The 24,710-nt window shown below is 38.2% G+C and overlaps 2 protein-coding genes across 3 annotated transcripts in view; both read left to right on the forward strand.

Moving 5' to 3' along the window:
• Window positions 1-24,710, forward strand: part of DNAJC1 (DnaJ heat shock protein family (Hsp40) member C1) — a 360,201-nt gene that overhangs the window by 305,217 nt on the left and 30,274 nt on the right. For both annotated transcript variants that reach the window (XM_059911166.1, XM_059911157.1), the window contains exon 9: window positions 22,967-23,086. In XM_059911166.1, coding sequence (XP_059767149.1) covers window positions 22,967-23,086 — 120 coding nt within the window. The remainder of the gene's footprint in view (window positions 1-22,966; window positions 23,087-24,710) is intronic.
• On the forward strand, window positions 466-768 carry LOC132360256 (non-histone chromosomal protein HMG-14-like). Its single transcript, XM_059915302.1, has one exon. The coding sequence runs from the start codon at window positions 466-468 to the stop codon at window positions 766-768; it is 303 nt and encodes a 100-aa protein (XP_059771285.1).

Genomic DNA, 24,710 nt, shown 5'->3' on the forward strand with positions numbered 1-24,710 from the left:
CTGTAGTTTGCGGCATGCGGGTTCTCTAGTTGTTGGGCGCGAGCTCAGTAGTTGTGGCGCGTGGGCTTAGTTGCCGTCGGCATGTGGGATCTTAGTTCCCTGACGGGGGATTGAACCCGTGTCCCCTGCGTTGGAAGGCGGATTCTTTACCACTGGACCACCAGGGAAGTCCCAAATCTCCATTGCTTTTGATGGGAAAGTGAATTAATACAATTACTTTGGAGAAAAGTTTGGTGATACCTAATTGCAAATTTGAAGATACCCATATCCTATTGTCAGGAATCAGTAAACACACAAGCAGGTAAAGAGTCATTTAAAGGATATTCATTGGCGGGAGGAGCGGCAGCGGCCAGGCAGCCCAGCTTCGCGAAGGCTCTCAGCGCGGCCCGCAGCCCGCAGCCCACAGCCCGCAGCCCGCAGCCCACAGCCCGCAGGCACCCAGCAGGCGCCAGCCCCGCCGCCACGATGCTCAAGAGAGTCAGCTCCAAGGAGGGGGCGGCGAAGGAGGAGCCCAGGAGGAGATCGGCGAGGTTGTCAGCTACACCGGTTCCTGCAAGAGTGGAAACGAAGCCAACAAAGGCGGCAGGAAAGGATAAATCTTCAGACAAAAAAGTGCAAATAAAAGGGAAAAGGGGAGCAAAGGGAAAACAGGCTGAAGTGGCTAACCAAGAGACTAAAGAAGACCTACCTGCAGAAAATGGAGAAACTAAAAACGAGGAGAGCACAGCCTCTGATGAAGCAGGAGAGAAAGAAGCCGAGTCTGATTAATACCACGCACCCGGTCCTATCAGTGGTCCCTGTCCTCCTTCTTGTACAATCCAGAGGAATATTTTTGTCAACTATTTTGTAAATGCAAGTTTTTTAGTAGCTCTAGAAACATTTTTAAAAAGGAGGGAATCCCACCTCATCCCATTTTTTAAGTGTAAATGCTTTTTTTTAAGAGGTGTTATCATTTGCTGGTTGTTTATTTTTTGGTACAACCAGAAAATAGTGGGATATTGCATATGGGAGGCTTTGATTGTCTTGGGTGTCAGCTTAACATTCCACAGATGGGGGGGTAGCTTTTATATCCTATAATATAAAGCATACTTAATGGCAGTTTGGAGTCAGTTGTGCATTTAATGTCTTAAACACTTTAAATTACTACTCTTCCCATGTTGTTTTGGTAGAATTGTTTCCTAAAGCAAACCACTCACCCCTTGATCTTGGCTCTCCTGGTCAGGATTTTGTGCGCCCTGTAACATCTTTGGTGGTGGTAGTCCAGTTCTTCTAGTAACTGTTAATGTGCTGTGAACGATTGACAATTTGAGTATGTAGTGTATATGATATTAAATTGCAAATTAGTGGGACTTAACGATGTAACAGCATATCAATATTTGAAGATATTGGTACTTGATATCCTGTGAAGGAAAATTTGCCTCCAAATTTTAAGCTGGAAAGTCACTGGAATAACTGTTCAGAAAAGAATCACAACTACGTGATTTTTTAGATTTTTGGTACGTATGTTGAGAATTGTGTACAAATTGAAATGTCTGTGTACTGATCCTCAAAGCAACCAATAAAATCTCAATTATGAAAGAAAAAAAAAGATATTCATTGCAGCATTCTAATAGTGAAAAATTGGAAATACCCTAAATGCCCCTCAACAAGGGGAATGAATAGATAAATGAATTACATATTATAGTCAAATAATGTATAGTGAATAGTGCCCTCCCAAAAAGGGCACTATTCATGTCTACCCAGAACTTCAGGATATGATCTTATTCAGGAATAGGGTCTTAGTTAATATGAGGTCATACTAGATTAAGACAGGCCCTGAATCCAATAACTGCTGTCCTTATAAAAGGTGAAGATACACAGAAACACACAGGAGAGATTGAAGTGATACAGGTACAAGCCAAGGAACACAAAGATTACTGGCAACCACCAGAAGCTAGAGAGAGGTGTGGAACAGATTCTCCCACAGAACCTCCAAAAAGAACCAACCTTACCAACACCTTGACTTTGGACTTCTAGCCTCCTGAACTATGAGGGAATAAATGTTTAAGCCACCCAGTTTGTAGTGTAATGTTTTATGGCAGCCCTAGGAACTAATACTACATAGCAGTTTAAACGAATGAACTAGAACTATATGTATCAATATGGGTAAATCTTGAAAACTTAGTGTCAAATGGGAAAAAGTATATCCCATTATAATTTATGTAAACCCAAGGCAGATGGTGGGGGAGGGAGGAGACTGTGACCTCCAGTAAGCAAGTGATACTGACTGGACAAAGTGGCTTTGAGCTTCATTTTAAAGATGAATGAAGTACACTGAAAACTACAAATCACTGGTGAAAGAAACTAAAGAAAAATAAATGGAGAGGCATCTTGTGTTCATGGATTGGAAGACTTACTACTGTTAGACGTGAATACTACTCTATCTACAGGTTCAGTGCATCCCCATCAGAATGGAGTCTCAAGGGACTCCAAATAGCCAAAACAATCTTGAAAATAAGAACTAAATTGGAGGACTCATATTTCCTGATTTCAGAACTTACTACAAAACTATAGTAATCAAAACAGTGTGGGACTGCCATAAAGACAGACATATATATCAATGGAATAGAATAGAGTAAAAAAATATCCCTCGCATATATGTCAAATGATTTTCAACAAGCGTGCCAGAACTGTCCAATGGAGAAAGGACAGTCTTTTCCACAAATGGTGTTGGGAAAACTGGATATCCACATTGAAAAGAATGAAGTTGGACCCTTGTTTTACACCGTATAGAAAAACTAACTCAAAATGGATCAAAGACATAAATGCAAGAGCTAAAACTATGAAACTCTTAGAAGAAAACATGGGGAAAGCTTCATGATATTGAATTTGGCAAGATTTCTTGGATGTGACACCAAAAGCACAATAACAAAAGAAAATATAGATAAATTGGACTTCATCAAAATTAGAAACTTCTGTATATCAAAGGACACTATCAAGAGTGAAGATGGAACAGAATGGGAGAAAATATTTGCAAATCATATATCTGATAAGAGATTAATACACAGAATATATAAAGGACTCCTACAACTCAGCAACAACAAAAAACAGCCCAATTCAAAGATGGGCAGAGGAGATATACTGATGGCCAATAAGCATGTGAAACGATGCTCAACATCATTAATCATTAGTGAAATGCAAATCAAAATCACAGTGAGATACCACTCACACCCTGTAAGCATGGCCATGTGAAAAAGAGGGGAAAAGGAAAATAACAAATGTTGGCAAGGATATGGAGAAAATGAAATCCTCATAAATTACTGTAACGTATGTAAAATGGTTCAGCTGCTGTGCAAAACAGGTTGGTGGGTCCTCAAAAAGTTAAGCATAGAGTTACCGTATGATCCAACCCTTCCATTCATAGGTATATACTCAAGGGAACTGAAAACAAGAACTCAAACAAATACATGCACGTGCATGTTCATAGCAACACCATTCACAATAGCCAAAAGGTGGAAACAGCCCAAATGTCCATCAATTAATGGATAAACAAATGTGGTCTAAACGTACTATGGAATATTACTCAGCCATAAAAAGGACTGACACATGTCACAACATGGATGAACACTGAAACATTATAAGTAAATAAGCCAGAAACTAAAGGTCACATATTGTATGATTCCATTTATATAAAATATCCAAAGTAAGCAAATCCATAGAGACATAACGTATGTTATGTGTATTTTACCACAATAAAAACCATGAGTAAGGGCAGGTTTGTGACAGTCCTGGGAGCTGGGTGGGAAGCGGAAGCCGGAGGGGAGCAGCATGGTGGCCCAGGCTGGTAGGAAGCAGACAGCAGACTTCCCTCACCCCCACCTCCCTCTGGAGGGCTATTTGGAAATTCAGTAACCCACGGCTAACATTTATTAAATATTATTGGCCTTGATATATGTCCTTAACTTACAGCCTCACTTCAAATGATGGTAACTTTATCTAATTTACCATCGTGTGGTGCCAGATCTTTCCTGAAAGATTTGAATAATCTCTTACTCAGGTAGTGTTACGGACCTATAATGTTTGTGGAACTGGAACACTTAGCTGCACTGAGCAGTGAGAACACAGCCTCTGAAGCCCTCGTCCAGCTGTTGCTCCTCCCATTCTCTTCTCCCCTAGCCTAGTTTTTGGTGTAGGGCTGTACCAACGGCTCTTAGTATTACTGTCTTTTGAACGGAAGCTTGACTCTTCCCTCCCTTAGCCGAAGCGAGTCTAGTCTGCTTGGTTATGTGCAAGAACTGTTCAGTGCCAAATTCCAGCCACTGTCAAAATGGCCAGAATCTTTATTTCCGTCATTCACTCAGCTAGTCAGTCAGCCATTCATTCAACATAATTATTTTAAGCCTGCTATGTGTCAGGCACAGTGATATGTATGCTCAGATAACCAAGGAGTTTTCCATGCCTTTTCATTTGTCGGTACACATGAGGGAATAACAGAGTACTTGATGTATTATTATTGTTCAAACTAAAAAAACTATTGACTGGTATTGTTTATATGTAAGTGGAAAGCATATCAGAAGCCATAAATTTTTAAGACTGAATAAGGAATGAAGAAAATATGACAGTTGAATAGCTTTCTCTTGAGAGTAAGGAAAATATACATCAGTGAGAGAAAAATCACAACTGTTAAGAAAAAATGGGAAAAGAATCTAAGAAGAATATATATGTACATACGTGCGTATATATGTATGTGTATATATATATAACTGAATCACTGTGCTGTGTACCTGAAACTAACACAACATTGTAAATCAATGATACTTCAATAAAAAATTCTAATTAAAACTACCCCATCTAAAAGTGCAATTAAATATATGGTGGCACACATATGGGTATGAAGGTATCATTTTATGACTTGATCCTGGTGTGAGATTGGTTTTTATACTTTTCACATCCATTTCCCTTATCCTGGGAACCATCTTACAGACATATACCACTGGTCATAAGGAAATCTGGATAAAACACAAAAATATAAAGCCTTCACAAAGAAGCAGCTCTTCTGTGCACACTTCATCTAAGTTTTTATTTTCACTTAAAAAGCTTCTAATAGGTTTGTTTGTGGTTTTCTAGATGTCAGTTCAAGTCCCCTTGAATTTGCAGAGATGAGTAAAGACCTAAATAACACATATTTTTAAAAATTATTATGATTTTATAAACTATTCCTCTTTATTATATTTTTCCTAGCTGTATTCTTGTCTGTATCCCTTTTCTGCAAATTATGTAGGCCTTCCCTTGTTAGTGGTTAATACTTGAGACTATCATATGGTATTCTTTCAGTCAATTTAACAAGTGTTTTCTGAGTACTTAGTATGTGTCTAGTGTCAACCAAAAAATAATGCAGGAGGCTGCAAATAAGAAAAGTGTTTATTTGGGGTCTTAAGGATCACAAATCAAGAGACACAGATTCTGGTAACTCTGAAAGAATGTTCCGAGGAAGAGAAAGAGTCAGGGGCTTATTAAAACAAAAAGCCAGAGGCTGTTAAAAGTTGCCTGGTGAGAATTATGATTGACTCTGACCTGAGTCAGACAGTATTTGTCCTTAAGGGATGACAAGTTTGTTCTTATTTATTTATTTTACTTTATTTTTTTGGCTGCGTTGGGTCTTCATTGCTGCGCCCGGGCTTTCTCTAGTTGCGGCAAGCGGGGGCTACTCTTGCTTGTGGTGCATGGGCTTGTCATTGCGGTGGCTTCTCTTGTTGCGGAGCATGGGCTCTAGGAGTGCAAGCTTCAGTAGTTGTGGCACGAGGGCTCAGTAGTTGTGGTGCACGGGCTTAGTTGCTCTGCAACATGTGGGATCTTCCCAGACCAGGGATCGAACCCATGTCCCCTGCATTGACAGGCAGATTCTTAACCACTGCACCACCAGGGAAGTCCAGGGATCACAAGTTGTTTTAGGGTAGGGGTCTGATAAGTAGATAGACTGTCACAAGTTATGTTAGGGTAAGGGTCCTATAAGTATCTTGAGTTTCTGGCAGGTGTTCTGGATGACTTCATCAGGTCCAAAGGTCAGATTCCATCCAGGCTGAGACTTGCATACGTCATACTTCCTTAATAGCCTCCCAGCTCCATTTAAGAGAGCTATCTGAGCAATACTGACTCTATTTTTATTTTCCTTTCACACTAGGACTTTGCTATCAGATGACATAAAACTGGAAAGGAAATTATGACATTTATACTAATTTACAGAATTTGCAAGTATTGTCCTGACTATGATGCTGTCTAAAATTATTATCCTACCTTAATTTTGTAGAAATATTTAAAAGGTATCCCACTTTCAACAGTTTGGCTAAATATGTTTTTATAATATTGCATGATACAATAATATATGCTCACTGTCAGTGATAACACTTTTATTTGTAATTTTAAAAACTCAGAATGGATTACTGGGCTAAAATTGGGAAACCTGAGATCTTATCTCGACTCCATCACTGATTGCCCAGTGAACCTGAAGAAGCTTTTTCAGCTTCTGTAGGCTTCAGTTTCTTCCATCTTAAAAAGAGGGTGTTGGGCTAGGTTGTCTCTGTGACCCCTTGTAATTCTAAAATATTATTAAATATTACAGCCTATAGATAAACCATTGAAATGAGGCTGTTTTAAGGGAATATAACTACTAAAAGTGTTACCCTTTAAGAAAGCTAGTTAGATTCCAGTGTACATACATGATTCCAGTTACTAAACTAAGAATCAGGTGTCATTCTGTTGAATAATATGACCTTTAACAAATACTGGATGCATTATAGTTGAACAACATGGAAAGAGTACTACAGATTTCCAGCTTCCCCCGTACTATTTACCAATACATCCTTTTATCATGCGTCCTGACTTTTTAAAAATCCCTTCGGTTTCTTTTGTTTCAGTTATTTTTTCTCAAATAGGATGATGCAGAAAAATTTCTGCCTGTAGACAGAATAGTTGGTCCTTGAGGTCACATTTAATGTTAATAGCTATAAATCTATAAATTAAAATGTCCCTTAAGACATGAAAATGTCTCTGGTGGAATTCTAACTTTACTAAGCAAGAGATCTACATTTTGAGTATCACTAATCCTAGAGAAATATGTAATTATTGTCGTTTTCCACTCATGTATGCGTTATCCACTTCTAATAATACATATAGAACTTATTGTCCTACCTCCAAAGGGGCCTGGTATGCTTCCCATCTATTTTTCCTTTGGGTTTTTCAACTTTTTCCCAAAATACTCACTCAGTAATTATTCACTGACTTTATAATGTGCTCCAGGCATTGAGAATATATGCATGAAAGGCATAGTCCCTAAGCCTTAGGAGATTATAATCCATACAAAGAAACAGTTATATAAAGAGGCCATCACAATATAATGCAATAATTTTTATAAAAGTATATATAGTTATGGAGGAAGCATAGCAGAGGGAGTACTTCAGTATCTTGGGAGTTAGAAAGGCTTCACAGAGGAAACTTATTCTTAATGTAGGAGTAGTTATTAGATAGAAAATGCAGAATAGTGTATTCTAGGCATAGGGAAAATATTCAAAAAGGCACAGTGATATGAAACATCCTCCATGTTCAGCCAGTAGTTTCAGATGTCTGAAGCATTAGGATAGGAGGCAGAGATTAAGATGAAATAAAAGTGGAGAGGTAGGCAGGGGCCAGATACCCAGTCTTTAAAGGCCTTGCATAGGACTTGGATTTCTTCCTAAAGGAAATGAGAAAAATTGGTGGATTTTTAATAGTGGATCAAATCTGGGATGTCATGGAGCTTACTGCCTATGTTGTCTTCCAGGAGTTTTATGGTTTCAGGTCTTATACATTCAAGTCTTTAATCTGTTTTGGGTTAAGTTTTATGTATGGTGTAAGATAGTGGTCCAGTTTCATTCTTTTGCGTATGCCTGTCCAGTTTTCTCAGCACCATTTATTGAATAGACTGTCCTTTCCCCATTGTATATTCTTGGCTCCTTTGTCATAAATCAATTGACCGTATATGAATGAGTTTATTTCTGGGATCTCTGTTCTCTTCCATTGATCATATATATCTGACTTTATGCCAATACCATACTGTTTGGCGGGGGGGGGGGGGTGTCCATTTTTTTTTTATTTTTCATACAATTTTTCATTCATTTTTTCCATTTACGGTTACTACACAGTATTGGCTGGGTTCCCCATGTTGTGCAGTACATCCTCGAGCCTGTCTTGCCCCCAGTAGTTTGTGCCTCCCTCTCCCCCACCCTTTTATTGCCGTCCGCCCGCTCCCACACTGGTAACCACTAGTTTGTTCTCCATATCTGCAAGTCTGCTGCTTTTTTGTTTTATTCACTAGTTTGGTGTGTTTTTTAGATTCCACATATAAGTGATATCATATAGTATTTGTCTTTGTCTGACTTAGTTCATTTAGCATAATATCCTTCAAATCCATCCATGTTGCTGCAAATGGCAAAATTTCATTCTTTTTTATGGCTGAGTAGTATTTCATGGTATAGATATACCACATCTTTATTCATCTGTTGACGGGCACTTAAGTTTGTTTCCATATCTTGGCAATTGTAAATAATGCTGCTCTGAACGTTGAGGTGCATGTAGCTTTCGAGTTAGTGTTTTTGTTTTTTTCAGATGTATACCCAGAAGTGGAATTGCTGGGTCATATGGTAGTTCTATTTTTAGTTTTTTGAAAAACCCCCATACTGCTTTCCACAGTGGCTGCATCAGTTTACATTCCCACCAGCACTGTATGCGGGTTCCCTTTTCTCCACATACTCACCAACATTTGTTATTTGTGTTCTTTTTGATGATAGCCATTCTGACAGGTGTTAGGTGATATCTCATTGTGGTTTTCATTTGCATTTCCCTGATGATTAGTGATGTTGATCATCTTTTCATACGCCTCTTGGCCTGCATATGAAAAATCTGCATTTCCTCTGGAAAAATGTCTGTTCAGTTCTTCTGCCCCATTTTTTAATCGGGTTGTTTTTTTTGATGTTGAGTTTTATGAGCTATTTATATGTATTGGATATTAATCTCTTATCAGTAATATCATTTGCAAATATTTTCTCCCATTCAGTAGGTTGTCTCATACTATACTGTTTTGATTACTGTAGGTGTGTAATATAATTTGAAATCAGGGAGCATGATGCCTCCAGTTTTGTACTTCTTTCTCAAGATTGCTTTGGCTATTGGGGGTCCTTTGTGCTTCCATTCTAATTTTAGGATTTTTTTTTATTTCTGTGAAAAATGCCATTGGACTGTATTGAATCTGTAGATTGCTTTGGGTAGTATGGACATTTTAACATATTCTTCCAATCCACGAGCACAGACTGTCTTTCCATTTATTTGCGTCTTCTTGAATTTCTTTCATTAATGTCTTACGGTTTTCAGTATACAGATCTTTCATCTCCTTGGTTACATTTATTCCTAGGTATTTTTTTGTAAATGGGATTGTTTTCTTAATTTCTTTTTCTGAGAGTTCATTACTAGTGTATAAAAACACAACAGATTGTTTTAATTGATTTTGTTTCCTGAAACTTTACTGAATTTACTAGTGCTAACAGTCTTTTGGTGGAGTCTTTAGGGTTTTCTGTATATCATATATCATCTGCAAAAAGTGACAGCTTTACATGTTTGCATGCATTTTCCAGTTTGCATGCATTTTATTTCTTGTCTACTTGCTTTGGCTAGGACTTTCCATACTATGTTGAATAAAAGTGGTAAGACTTGGCATCCCTGTCTTGTTCTTGATCTTAAAGGAAAAGCTTTCAGCTTTCCACCATTGAGTATAATGTTAGCTATGGGCTTGTCATATGTGGCCTTTATTATGTTGAAGTACATTCCCTCTGTACCCACTTTCTTGAGAGTTTTTATCATAAATGGATATTTATGGATTCTGTCAAATTCTTTTTCTGCATCTACTGAGATGATTATATGATTTTTATCCTTCATTTTGTTAATGTTAACAAACCAATGTTGTTAATGTTGGTGTATCACATTGATTTGCACATGTTGAACCATTGTTGCATCCCTGGAATAAATTCCACTTGATCGTGGTGTATGATACTTTTACTGTATTAATGAATTTGGTTTGCTAATATTTTCTTGAGGATTTTAAAATGCATCTGTGTTCATCTGGGATATTGGCCTGTAATTTTCTCTTCTTATGGCTTCCTTGTCTGGTTTTGGTATCAGGGTAATGCTGGCCTTTTAAAATGAGCTTGAAAGTGTTCTCTATTTTTTGGAAGAGTTAGAGAAGGATTGGTATTACAGTTGACCCTTGAACAACATGGGGATTAGGGGCACCAACCCTTCACACAGTGAAAAATTTGCATGTAACTTTATAGTCAGGCCTCCGTATCCCCAGTTCCACATCTGTGGATTCAACCAACTGTGTTTCATGTAGTACTGTAGTACATATTTATTGAAAAAAATCTGCATGTAAGTGGACCCATGCAGTTCAAACCCATGTTGTACAAGGGTCAACTATAATTCTTTAAATTATAGTTTTGGAGGACATGCATTAGCCCATCAATATACTGACTACAAGAGACTGACTTCAGATATAAGGACACACACAAACTGAAAGTGAAGGAATGGGAAAAGATACTCTATACAAATGGAAACCAAAAGAAAGCTGGGGTAACTATACTTATATCAGACAAAGTAAACTTTAAAACAAAGCTTATCATAAGAGACAGAGAAAGGGTATTACATAATGATAAGGGGGTCAGTCCAACAAGAGGATATAATTTTAATTATGTCAGTGGTAAATCAATACTTTTTTTTTCTTAAAGATTTTATTTTATTTTTGGCTGCGTTGGGTCTTCGTTGCTGCTCACAGGCTTTCTCTAGTTGCGGTGAGTGGGGGCTACTCTTTGTTGTGATGCGCAGGCTTCTCTTTGTGGTGGCTTCTCTTGTTATGGAGCATGGGCTCTAGGCGCGCGGGCTCTGTAGTTGTGGCTCGCAGGCTCTAGAGTGCAGGCTCAGTAGTTGTGGCGCACGGGCTTAGTTGCTCCGTGGCATGTGGGATCCTCCCAGACCAGGGATTGAACCCGTGTCCCCTGCATTGGCAGGCAGATTCTTAACCATTGTGCCACCAGGGAAGTCCCCAATACATTTTTTAAGCTTGAATTTCAAAGCGTGACTGACAAGCTGGTGGGCTAATGCATGTCCTCCAAAACTAAAAAAAACTAATTTGTACTGCTTTTTCATGCGGTCTTAAATCAAAGCCAGTGTCATGTTCTAAAATTTTTCTATTAACATCGTTAGTCTTAAATATGATATAACTTTATCCTAAGTAGTCTAATAGTATATATATCTAACTTTGATTTTCTACGCTTTACTATTCATTTTTCTCAAAGCGATAAAGTTTTAGGCAGTAAATAGTAATGTAATTCTTTATAAAGCTTTTCCTACTTTTCAACATTTAAAAAAAACAATAGAAAACAATAATGATGGCACAAAGATTTTCTAACATAAATTTACCAATGCTCATTTTCAAAGAGTCTTTCTTTTGAATAATATAGTAAATGCACACTCACACATATCTTTTATATAATCTTAGTAAATAATATAGTAAATGTTGGGTCTTAATCATTTATAATTTTATCCAGAATACTTTTTTTTTCTTTAAGAACTTTGAATCTTTGGCTTCTTGTATTGACTTTCTAGGTGGCCTTAAGAAAATTATTACATCTTTTTGCCAATTCCCTAACCTTATAGGTGATGATAGTGTTATTATTTCAGGAAGAGTAAGACAGGATATAAGTTTTGTAGAGCATTAGAAAGGTGTAGCTAAAAAAGACAACAAAGACCCCAGGTCCTGATTTAGGCCCTTTTGCAGACTATATAGCATTATTCCACAAGCAGGGATAAAGATTTAAATAGATGGAATATTTATTTGTAATTTAAAATAATTTTAATTTCCCCCCCCCCAAAAAAAAAAAGTTGTGATGTGCTACATCTTTAAAAAAATTAGCACAACACTACAATTTCCTTATCTTATAATGGAAATTATATGGCATCCAATAGATAAATAGATAAATGTAACATTAAAAAGAGCCCTGAAATAGACACATACATACAGTCAATTGATTTTTTTTTAAGAATTTAAAATGTTTATATTTGCCTTTAGTGATTACATTCCTTTTCTTCTTGACTTCTCTTTGTTTCTCTTCTTTGTCTTTTTTTGTTTCAATTTTTATTAGAGTATGGTTGCTTTACACTGTTGTGTTTGCCTGCACTGCACAACATAATGAATCAGCCATACACATACAGATATCCCCTCCCTTTTGGACTTCCCTCCCATTTAGGTCACCCCAGTGCATTAGGTAGAGTTCCCTGTGCTATACAGTATGTTCCCATCAGTTGTCTATTTTATACATAGTATCAATAGTGTATAGTGTCAATCCCAGTCTCCCAACCCCTCCCACCCCTTTCCCCCTTGGTATCCATACATTTGTTCTCTACAGTCTGTCAATTGATTTTTGACAGTGATATCAAGGCAATTCAGAAGGGGAAAGAATATAGTCTTTTCAACAAATGGTACTGGAGCAACTGTGAAATAGGAAATGAACCTTGACCCCTACCTTACCCTTGAGATTGGTAAAGCCTTTAGAGACAGGACACTCAAGTCACTAACCATAAAAGAAAACAATGATAAATTGGACTTCATGAAAATTAAAAACTCTGTCATTCAAGAGGTACCATTAAGAAAATGAAAAGGTACATACTGTCAACAACTGTGAAGGGTCTACAATTTCACACTATTTGTAGACTAACAAGTTAGCCTGCCACAGTTTCATGAATGGTGATAGAAGAATAAGACTCCTGATCAGAAATAAAGGACAGTTTCTTACTCACAGCAACGGCAGTAGCCAGAATATCAGCATTTTTAAGCCAGTTCCCCAAGCCTCTGGTATAGCAGGATGCTTTAGCAAGCTTCCACCCTGGCCCACAGGAGAAATCTGTGGCAGTTGGGTCACCAGTAACAACCCTGGCCAGAAAGTTGAGGCTGATCTGAGTGTCTTCCACCACCATGGTAGGCAGTGTAATTGGTCAATTCAAATAATCAGGAACAAATTTCGTACCACCTTTTAAAATTAGATGATTCCCATTGTAGGGATACCTTCCTCAATGAGCACATGAACTACAAGTCAGTTGTCCCTCATTTCGGAGGGATCTTCTCAGTCGTCTGAGGGCTACATAACCTGCTGGTGGTGTTTCCTTAAACACTTGAACGTCTCTTCTGACTACTCCCAGGGTGCAAGTCATTGTATTTTCAGGAATAAAGGAAAAAAAGATGGCTTACTTCTGCACCAAAGTGTAGTCCTGAGGTGCATGCACATGATGACCCTGTAAAGAAAGTTTATTTACAATTATTAGGGCAGTGGTAGTACATCACATATGAGACTTCTATGAGTCAGGGGGAGGAACAAGTTGACCCTGCTTCCTACACTCCTCTCAGCGGGGCCAGTTCACTTTTAATAATGGAGTCTAGTCCTTGTTTTGTTGAGCAACTACCTGAAGTCGTCAGCCCAACCTGTCATGTTGGTCAGTGCCGCCAGCCGAGTCACATTTTTCTTCCCCACAGAATTATTGAGTGATAGCCATGGGGATGAGGATAGAGATGACACTCAAAGGTGCTGATGGATGTTTAGCATGGAATATATAGGATCTGGGCCATCTGCTGTTTTTAATGGCATTGTCAGAAATATTTAAGGCAATAATGATCAAATTGTGGTACAGCCAGCTAAATTTAAGGCACTTGGAACAGTTTGAGAGAGTAGCACCAGGGTGTTTTCCTTCATGAGGAAGGTTCCAGGGCCTATTCTGAAAGACAAAATTATTAACAGTCCTCCCTTCCCCATATCTCTCAGGATCTAAGCTGTTCCCTTTCCAGATTTTGAGATTGTTGTTGCTGTCCCAAAGACAGCAAGGCAGAAGCTGCAGTGTCTTTTATAAACTATCCTTGGAAGTCACACACTGCCATTTCTACAATATCTTGTTAGTTACACAGGTCAGCTCTAGGCACTGTGGAAGGGGACTGAACAAGGAGGTAGAAATCACTGAGGACCATCTTGGAGGCTTGTAACCACAGTGGTTACATAAGCTATTAGCATCGTAGTTAGCTAGATAAAGAGTATATGGGAATTAGGTAAGTCTTCAACTGTTTCAAAATAAAAGTTGAAGAATTTTAAATGAAAATGTAAGTTACAGACTGGAAGAAAATATTCACAAAACATATATCTGACAAAGATCTTGTGTCCACAAAATATAAAGAATTCTTATAACTGACTGATAAAAAGGCAACCCAGTTAACAAATGAACACATACTTCACAAAAGTAGCTATTCAGTTGGTCATTAAACACATGTAAAGATACTCAAGATCATTTGTTATCTGGGAAATGCAAATTATTACCACAATAAGATACATTTCATTCCCACCAGAACAGTCAAAATAACTGGAGACTTACCTGGAGGTCCAGTGGTTAAGACTCTGTCCTTCCAATGCAGGGGGCACCGGTTCGATCCCTGGTCGGGGAGCTAAGATCCCACATGCTGCATGGCATGGCCAAAAAATAAAATTAAATTAATAAATAAATTCCTGATTATTCTTTTAAAATAAATAAATAAATAAAATAACTGGTAATATCAAGTGTGGGTGAGGATCTGGAGCAACAAGAACCCTCATTTATTGCTGGTTAGAGTATAAAACAATACTTGGGAAAAATACTTATCTAGTTTCTTATAAAGTGACATGTATACTTTCTCTATGACCTAGCAATTCCACCAGTAGGTATTTATCCAAGAGAAATTAAGACACATGACCACTAAGAGAGTTATACACAAATATCCATAGCATCTGTATTCATAATACATAATAACCCAGAGCCGGCAGCTACCCAAATGTTTATCAGTAGGAGAATGGATAAACAAATTGTGATACAAATCTTGTTTTCTGATATGTGTTGTGAATATTTGCTCCTGGTTTGTGGCTTTCTTTTTCATTTTTTAAGCAGTTTCTTTAAAAGACCAAAAGTTTAATTTTAACAGTCCAAATATTTATGGTTTTGACATTTTAAAGTGATTAGTTGTATACAACTGGTATCCTAACTCAGAGAGAAGGTTGCCAAAACGTCTACAGTGAAGGAGTCTCTGGGGGGCACTAACAGGAGTGTCTGTTATTTTGCGATTGGGACAGATTCTAGAGCCCTTTGTTAGAGGGGGCCCCATTCAAAGTGAGCTAATTTGCAAGTAACAGAATAAATGGGCTTAAGTACAAGTTGTAAATGAGAAATATGTTTCCTTCAGAACACAAAAAAAAGCCTAAAAGAAGTTGTGGGTGCTGAGAGTCAACAGCTGTTTCTTGACAGTGTCACAGAGAGTGCAGCCTTCAGTTTCCCAAATAATTTTCAGGAATCTCACCGAGGTGGCAGGGGGGCCTTACCCTGTGTGTGAGGCAGTGGCCCATCCCCTTTTTGTGAGCACCTTGTATTTGTATGTCCTGAACGAGTGTGTCAAAGAGGAAATCATCAGGGTAATGTCATACCTGTGTCCCTAGAGAAAGAAGGATGTAGTTAAGGTCTTGCCCTCAGAGGTTGCGTGCAATGACAGGGCTGTGAGCTGCCCGCCGTGGGAGCTGGGTGAAGTATGTCATAGCCCTTTGGAGGGGAGGGCAAACTGCAGTCAAGAGGCTGTTGAAATAGGCACTGAACAAAAGATATTCAACAAATTCTATAACAGCAAAATATTTACCATTTGCTGATTGGATGAATTTGGTAAATTCAGTAGTACTGGCTACAGGGACCTTAACGAGGCCCACAGCAATCCAGGCTCACGGGTAATCCACTGTGAGGCACATTCATTCTTCCCAAGTTTCAGAGCAGGGTGAACTGGGCTGTTGAATGGCAAAGCGGTGGGGATACTCACCACTTCTCTAAATACATCTTGTCTAAAGGGTTTCAATCATTAAAGACTCTGTTTTAATTTACATGGGGCCATATTAACGATTTTAATGGGGGAAGAAGAGGTTCATGGGGTTCCATTTTATCAAGATAATTTGTGACAAATATTTATTACTTGTTGAGTCAGAGAGTCCATGAGCACTGGCACATTTTAGGACAATGGGTACTGTGATCATGAGAAATTTAGGCAAGACAGTACTTCCTGTGGTTAAGGTAAGGCATACCTGTTTGTCCTCTTTATCATGTTTAGTAACTGCCCGAAGATTATAGGGGGTACCTTATTTAAATTTAGTGGGATGCCCAGTGTAACTGTAATTTGAGCCCCATTATTGATTAAGGCCATGAAGGTATCCAACTGCTGTGTTTCAGCAAATGTTAAACTAATTCAGAACCAGTGTTATAGAGGTACGAAAGCCAATCTGCCCTTTTAATCTTTTTGTTGTAGAAATTCTTTCAGTAAAATTTCAGTTACCAATTGGGCCAAATTACGGACTTCCATTTCAGTTTTTGTTTGTTTCCTCCTTGTTACTGACTGAATAGTGTCCCAACTTCATACGCAGAAGTTCTAACCCTCACGTGACTGTACTTGGAGATGGGGCCTTTAAGGAGGTGATTAATTAAGGTTAAGTGAGGTCATACAGGCGGGCCCTAATCTGATAGGACTGGTGTCCTTATCAGAAGAGGAGGAGAGGCCAGGGATCTTCCCTCCCTTTGCGTGGGCACACACAGAGCAAAGGCCATGTGCAAGCCAGAAAGAGGTCTCATCAGAAATCAACCCTGATGACACCTTGATCTCCTACTTCTAATCTCCAGAACTGTGAAGAAATAGACTTCTGTTGTTTAAGCAACTCAGTTACGGCAGCCCTAGCAGACCAGTGTGCTCGCCCTGTAGGATTTTTATTGTTTTGGTTTGGGGTTTTTTGGTGGTGGTAGTTACTGGGTATGCTTCAGGGAGGTCTTCTCTGCACTGCTCATATTTATAAATTTCTTCCTCCAGAGAGCCTCCAATCAGTATCGTCAGGGTTAGCGTCCTTCGCCGTGACAGCGGTTGAATTTACACCTTGGCTGTGCCACAGGGATGCCAGGGGTGTTCTTCTCTATAACCCTGAGGATCAAGATGTTTTTTTCAACAGAGACACAGGCAGCAGAAGCAGCAAAAGCATCTTATAGGGTCCTAGTGAGCCATCTGCCTTTAGGAGTATGAATCTCAGTCATTCAACTGCTCTTCAAGTGGGGACTGCTGTTCCTCCATACAGGTGACTACCCAGCGGGCCTGAACAAGCTCTCTTCCCCGAGCCCTCTTTAGAACAGGGCCAACACCACCTACTTGAGACACACAAGCAGCATTAGTTAAGAGTCTTTCTCCTGAGTCCATCAATCAAGACACAACTCAATCTAAGACACAGATGAGTCTGGGCTGAGACACACAACCCAAGGCTACTTAAAGGAGGTCCCTGATCCCTTACTCTTCTCTGTGAACACCAATCATCGACGCTTCCAACTTAGGTGGGTTAAATCTATGACAGAGGCTTGGTAGGACTCAGCAAATGCAGTACCAGGCAGCAGATCCAGTCAGCAAACCAAAGCAAGAGAAGATAACCCCGGGTGGTGGTCGCCCCCCCTCTAGACATCCTGCTCCCAATGCTGTTGGCCACCTTGCAGGGACAGCATTACCACCTCCATACCCAAAATTTGGTTCCAGTGTCAGGACTGATAATGTCACACACACACACACACAACCCCCCTCCCCCCGCAAGATTATACAAAAAGGTTGATTATATAACGAGGCTTTCTGGGGAAAACAGGGCAGGCTTTCCATGTTGGCCCAAGAATTACCTGAGAAAGAAAAGGAGGCTGGTTTGGGATTTTTTATTGCGGTTGGGGTGGGGCTGGGATGAGGGTTCTCGCACACACGGAGGGACGGAGGGACGGAGGGATGTGCGAGGTTTCAGCCTCTCAGGCTTCCTTCAGGCCTTACCCAGATGTGGGGCACAGGGGGGAGGGGAGAGGGGAGGCTTCAAAGCTATCGGCAGTCAAACATCGTACGATGGTGTCAGCTCTTTATTTCAATATTAAATTACCATGAATAGATGATTCTAGTACGTACTCTTTAGGTTAGAATTTGAATAATGTATATCATAGTTTTAAATAAGACTTCACAAATCTTTCCACGTAAAATCATATTCTTCTGGGTAAATATATCCCCTTGATCACATTTATTTATCGTTACTCCTTTCTGAATCCCCACAGAAGGAGAGTAAAGGAATAAAAAAGGCAGAGAGAGATTAGTACTGTCATTAAAGACTTCAGAGATTCTTATCCCACCCTGATATTATTCCTTATCATCAACTGTTGGGCCTGTGCAGTAAATTATCACAAACCTACTTAGCTGTGGTTCTGGATGTGGTCATCTCAGGCCAACTGCTGCCCTGCACCTGATTTCACTCTCACCTCGTAAGCAGGCTGACTCTGTGGGCATCTTCTCTTGCAGGTTTGAGCTGTCAGGACTGTCAGTGCACTAGCTCTTGTGGCTCCCCTCCACTCACACCTTTGTAAATAGCCCCTTTGGTAAATAAGCTCTCCACCAACTGAAGGGAAAAAAACCTCTCCAATAGCTTTGTGTCAGGCAGAGTAAATGAGCCAGAGTCCTTGTGATGGCCTCCGAGCCCTTCTGTGATTTTACCTCCTTGCCCCTCTGACCTCGCCTCCTCCCCCTGCCACCTCGGCTTGCTTTGCTCTGGCCACCCTGGTCATCTTGCTGTTCCTCAGACATCCTAGATGTGCTCCCACTTCAAGGCCTCTGCAATTTGCTGTTCCCTGTACCTGGTGTAATCTTCTACTACATGCCAAGTCCCCCCCAACACTTAGTGGCATAAAATGTTTTGCAAAGGAATGGATCAAACATCTTTGTGTCCATTTCTCAAGAGCTCCAAGTATTTACTGTTGCTCCTAAAAAAAAAAAGGAGGTAAGAAGGAATTTGAACTATTTGCATTGTCTTGAGCAGTGTTTGTTTCTCAAATTTTCTATAGTGAAGGACCAGGTTTTAAAAATTATTTCCGGCTACCGCTGACCAAGCTGTAGTCCTGTTGTGCCGAACAAGATTGCAGCTCGCACTTCATGTGACGTACCAGGCTAGTTTGACAACTAACCCAACTGGCTTATAGTCTCTAAAGGAAGAGGCTGCTGATTGCTCTTGGTTGTGGTGGCAGCGGTCAACTGCTGTTAAGTGTCTGAAGTTTGTCACAGGTGGGTAACAAACTCATTTACCGGTTGGCGCCAGACCACATTTTAGGATCACTGGTCCAGAGGGGATCTCTCTTTTGGCAAGGTAGCTAAATCATAGATGGGAAGACCTTTCTGGTCACAACGACTGCTGCTAAAGTATCACAACACTATAATACTAGCTTAGGATGAGCTGCAAGTTTTCTTCAAAGAAGAGTTTCTCCTCCTAAGAGTGAAAAGACATTAGAGGTGATTTGTTTTTAATTTTGTTGTTTGGGTTTTTTAATATACCATTTATCCACATATATAGTCAAGGTCAATTAACTGCTCAATTTTCAAACTGGAAATGAAAATTGTATAGCTGAAAGCCAAATGCACATTCTAAAACACAATGTCAGTACAGAATGTAGAATGAGAGGGTAGCAGGTTATTCGATCATTAGATATACCATCCACATTATTAGATGCATATGTGATATTTTAACTGGGTGATGCTATGTAAGGATATTATTTCCTAGGTAAAATTTGAGAATTCATGAATTGAGCTGAATCTGTTAAAAATTGTTGAATCCAAAATTGTAAGGTCTGTAATTACATAAATAAGGATCATTAATAAGTCATTTCAACATAAATATTCTTCATTAGGGAGTTTCAATAAAGTATGAAAATGCAATAAATAAGTACATTTAAAATTTTTCTTTTAATTGGGTCATAAGTTTTCAGTACCAAATAAATTGCCTGAGTTTGTAATTAACATTTTACGGTCTAACTAACTCTGTGAGGGGAAAGGTATGTATAGGTTACTTTAAAGGTACAGTGTGCTTTCCCCTACAGCCTCCAACTCCTATCCCCCAAGAATATTAAGGATTTTCAAAGGCACTGAATCTTTGAACATTAGCTCGTTTTATGACAAAAGTCTATCCCAAAGGGGTAGAGAGAATACAATTTAAATGTTATATCAGCTCTTACTTTAGCAGATATATTTTGGGGTCATTACATAAATGTATTAAATAATTTGAAAACTTTTTATTTTTTATTCAGTATGGAGATTTATTCCCAGAGCGGGGCTTTTCTGATGCAAAATTGGAATGCTTGTGTAGTCACAACAGCTGTCCCCACCCCATGGGGTGTCTTCCATTACTTTACTGTAGAGATGAATTTCTGGCCCAGTGTCTCAGTGATACTGGACACACGTGGTCTTAAGTGGCAAAGCGGTATGCATATGCATTCATTTGACTTTCAGAGCTACAGCTGGCTCCAGATTAGAGCAAGGAGAATACGTTCACACCAAGCCCACCCTCATGGCTGCTGCAGTAGCTGGGTCACAGTCGGCTCTGTTGCTTCTAAAGACACAACCAACTATTGCTGAGGAATTACACATTCACCAAAGTGCCGTACAGCTGGAAGAGAGAGAATAATGAACTGCTAACAGGATTCTTTCAAAGATTTCAGATTATGGTCCCAGTCATTATTGATCTAGTTTTTTAATATTAATAATAACATCATGGCTGTGAAATAACAGTGAAACTAAAAGGAAAGATTTTCAAAGAAGTAGATGATTTTTCAGGATATTCATCCAAATATTTGATTTAAATCTTTTCCTTTCCAGAAAAAAGTGGCACTATCCTTTTAGACTCATTAACAAGGAATTAAAATTAGATTGATTCTTAATGCCCATTGTTGATATATGCAGCATATTTGGAAGGCCAATCTATTAAAAATAGATTATTTTAAAGAATTAGTTTACTCTGTGAAAAAATGGCTTATATTATTGACATTTTAGACAATTTTGTTTGCTACAAAGATGTGTTTGTTATAATTAATGCAGAAATAAGATCTGATTTAGTGTGAAGTTGCATTGATATACTATATGGTTGGAATACTCTATCTCTGTGCAGCGTCAACTTAATGCTGTTTATGTATGACTTTGTACTATAAGCTTATATTTAAATGCTTCGTAACTTTTGCATTTTGAAGCCAATTGGTATAGTTATTCAAGTTGCAGCTTTTTAGCAAAAGTGATTTCCTAGAAAATCCAATTATGTCCGTCTAAATAATATCTCAATAATGCTTTTTGCCCTAAGTAAAAGCAAACAAGCAAAAAGAAAGTAAAAAACCTTCAGTGTAAATTTTTAAATTATCTGATATGGAGAATTAGATTTCTGATATTCATTAAATAATCAAGGAAATTCTGACCATACTCAGTGCAGGCTACCTTTTTATAGAAGGGAATTTATGCATGTTTCATAAGGGTTGTACTGATGAATATGTTTGAGGCTTTCAGCTTTTAGTGGATACAAAATAGAATGATTGATAAAATCCTCCCTACTATTGGCTATTATTTACTGACTCTTAAGTGGCAGGTTGTATTTATGCCAATTTATCTGCTTCAGGGAACATTCTTGATAGCAGAACAAAGTGAATAAAAGTAGTTTGCTTTGCAAATGAATGCAAATGGGAGAGCCTTTCGGAAAGCCCTTTAACAGGGGCAGTGCACTTTGATTATGAGTGAAGCTGCCATTTGGACATGGTGAAAAGAGCACGCTTGAACCATTGATTGGGGGAGACAGTAAAAAGTCAGGAAGGGCCCCGTTAAGCTTGCGGTGAGGCAGGCGGATGTCAGCGTGGTTAGAGCACAGTGGGAGAATGACAGGGAGGATTAGTGTCAGGGAGAAGCTTTGCTGTAGCTGTGGAGATAGTCCCTGGGGTCACTCACCTCTGACTGTTGTCTGTGCTGATGGTCCTGTAATGCATACGGCCTGATGTGTGCCTGTTCATTATCGGAAACGGTGATTAGAAAAGGTATTTGTCTCAGAGGTTTCCTTCCTTCTTTCTTTTTTTCTTTCTTTTTAATTAAAGGAAAATAAGGTGGCTTCCTCCATCTCTCTGCTGACTCCTAGAGTCTTGTGTTTTACCATTGTGGCTACTGCCTCTGGTAGGAAATAGTTCAGTGCTGTAACGTAAAATAATTGTAACGTGGTTATCTGTTATTTGATGATGGTTTCTTTTGCTTTGCTCAACTTTGGGTTTCACCAGGTGGTAATGCTGAATAAAATGCAGAGAATATGCTTGCTCTGAGAATTTTGGCTTTTGCAAAAAAAAAATTTTTATAATCTTTAAGGTATTTTATTATTCAATTTAATAATTTGATCAACTTTTAGAAGCTATTTACCTTCTCAAAAAGGAAGTGTTGCTTTGCATGGACCCGGTGGTTTAAGTCTTGGCTGCAGGAGTTTCTAATTTCTGTTCTCAAGTTTTACAAAATGCTAGCACTTGATAAATTAACTTCTTGAAGATACATGATTTTTAGAATTAAATATCGTTACGTAGAATGAACAAAAAATATATCTTTGTCTCGGTTCTGATTCTGAATCAGTCCATTTACTTGTTCACATTTTCATTTACACTTACAAAGTTTTTTGCTTTTTTAATCATTTTTCTTAAAAACTTCAAGACCTGTGGTAAGCTCACATGAGGCATTTGTGAGCATTAGTGACACAGTGCACTTCAAAACAACTGTCTTTCTTTTTTTAATGTCTTTAAGAGCCTGGGTTCACAGTATTTCTTCTTTATTATTTGGTGTACGTTGGAGCATTTAAAAGGCTGCGGGAGCTTTGCATTCTAATGTTAAATATGCAACTCAGACCTTCACCTAAACTAGTAGATACATTTTAACATTGTTATTTTTGCAGAAAGCATAATGCCAATACTTGGTTTCACAGGTTTATTAAATGTTTTAGCGAACATTCTCTGAATTATTTTTTTTTTCTTTAATGTTTTGCAGGCACCTGAATGGACAGAAGAGGACCTCAGCCAGCTGACAAGAAGTATGGTTAAGTTCCCAGGAGGAACCCCAGGTCGATGGGAAAAGATTGCCCACGAATTGGGTCGATCGGTGACAGATGTGAGTTCACTCAGATTTGCATTGTATGGAGAGTGACAAACCAGAATAAGCCACCTATGTAGAAGGCAGACATAGATGCAACCAACATTATCTTTGGAGAAAGCCTACAGTCTTTTTAAGGACCTGGAAGTGAACCGTTAACGAAAGAAGCAAGAAGCAGATGTCAGCCAGTCCCCTGGTCTACAGTTAACAGCTGTGTGAGGCATTCTGGTGTTTAGAGACTTAAGCTACTGTAACCTAATCACAGAAAAACAATGCTAGTTTTTGTGTTTCAAGTGACCCCTTTAGCTGTGGGAAAAAAATAGTTTCTCTGATTAGAATTAGAGAAGTTACATTTCAGCTGGATCTTTTTAACACTGAAGTACAGATTGCTATAGGTAGTTGACAGGTGGTTTGCATTAATTAAATGAGCAATATTCCTACCATTCATTTTGACAAGTTGTTTAACCAAAAAATTTTTCTATGCATATAGCTTTATAATTATATATAATATACATTAAAAGTGTATAACTATAGATTTATATATATACCAAGAACAATATATATTTAAATTAGATATAATTATGTGACTAGTCATACCGACCATTTAAAAGACAGTGTTTACTGGGAAAGTTTTCGATTTAACACTTTAGAAATATAGGGCAGAGAATCTTATAAAAGCACCTACTAGAGCACCTGATATGTACTAAATATTCAGTAAATGTTTAATTGAAATGGAGGTCTTTATTTTATCAATATGATCCTTATTTTCATAAATGATAGTAAATATTCTTTACTGAATTTACTTTAAAATAAATCCTATAGCTCTAAAATATCTAAGGATACTGAAAGCAAAGATTCAGATTTCTTATGTTCTCAATTGTATTAGTATACTTTGGGTCTTTTTTGATAATGAACAATTTAAAAACCCTGCAAAATAATTAGTAAGCACAACTACCAAAAAAATAACCTTTTAATTTAGAAACAATACATATTACTGTCAATTTTTTTTCTTGGGTTTTTTTTTTTTTTTTTTCCGTTTCAGATAGAAGCTGCTTTGAGAATTTTAAATTATATATGAATGTTTTTACTACCATATGGTAGGACTTTTTAAAATCACATTTTAAAGACATAAAAATTTTTGTAAGATGTTTTACATTATTTTGACTTAAAAGTTAGTCTGATCATGTGGAAAGTTAGCCCTTGTATCTTATAACTTTTTTTGGCTATTTCATGATGACACCAGTTATCTTAGGTTACTGGAGGAAAACCATAAGGATACCTTTTCCTCTGCTAAGAATGTTGCTGGGATGTGCATTTATCTTGTTGTAAGGTTGTTTGTAAAAAAATAAGTTAATAATGCCTTATCAGTAAATATCTGACCAGGTTAAAGATGTTCCATGGTTACTGATGTTTTAAGTACTATGATCCTCTAAGTATATAATTACTGTTAATGTAATGATTAACAAAAATTACTGAAATACTTTTTAGAAAGTTATAAAACAGGCATTGGTTTAAAAGGGCCTCAAAACTTTTAGTTCAGTTGGCTGATGAGAGAGAATAGTTCACTAACTTAGTGTCTCCGTTGAAGATAGCACTGCCTTTAACTTTTTTTTTTTACATGTTTTATTTATTTATTTATTTA

The sequence above is a fragment of the Balaenoptera ricei genome, chromosome 2 (assembly GCF_028023285.1).
Source record: "Balaenoptera ricei isolate mBalRic1 chromosome 2, mBalRic1.hap2, whole genome shotgun sequence".
Taxonomy (NCBI): Eukaryota; Metazoa; Chordata; class Mammalia; order Artiodactyla; family Balaenopteridae; genus Balaenoptera; species Balaenoptera ricei.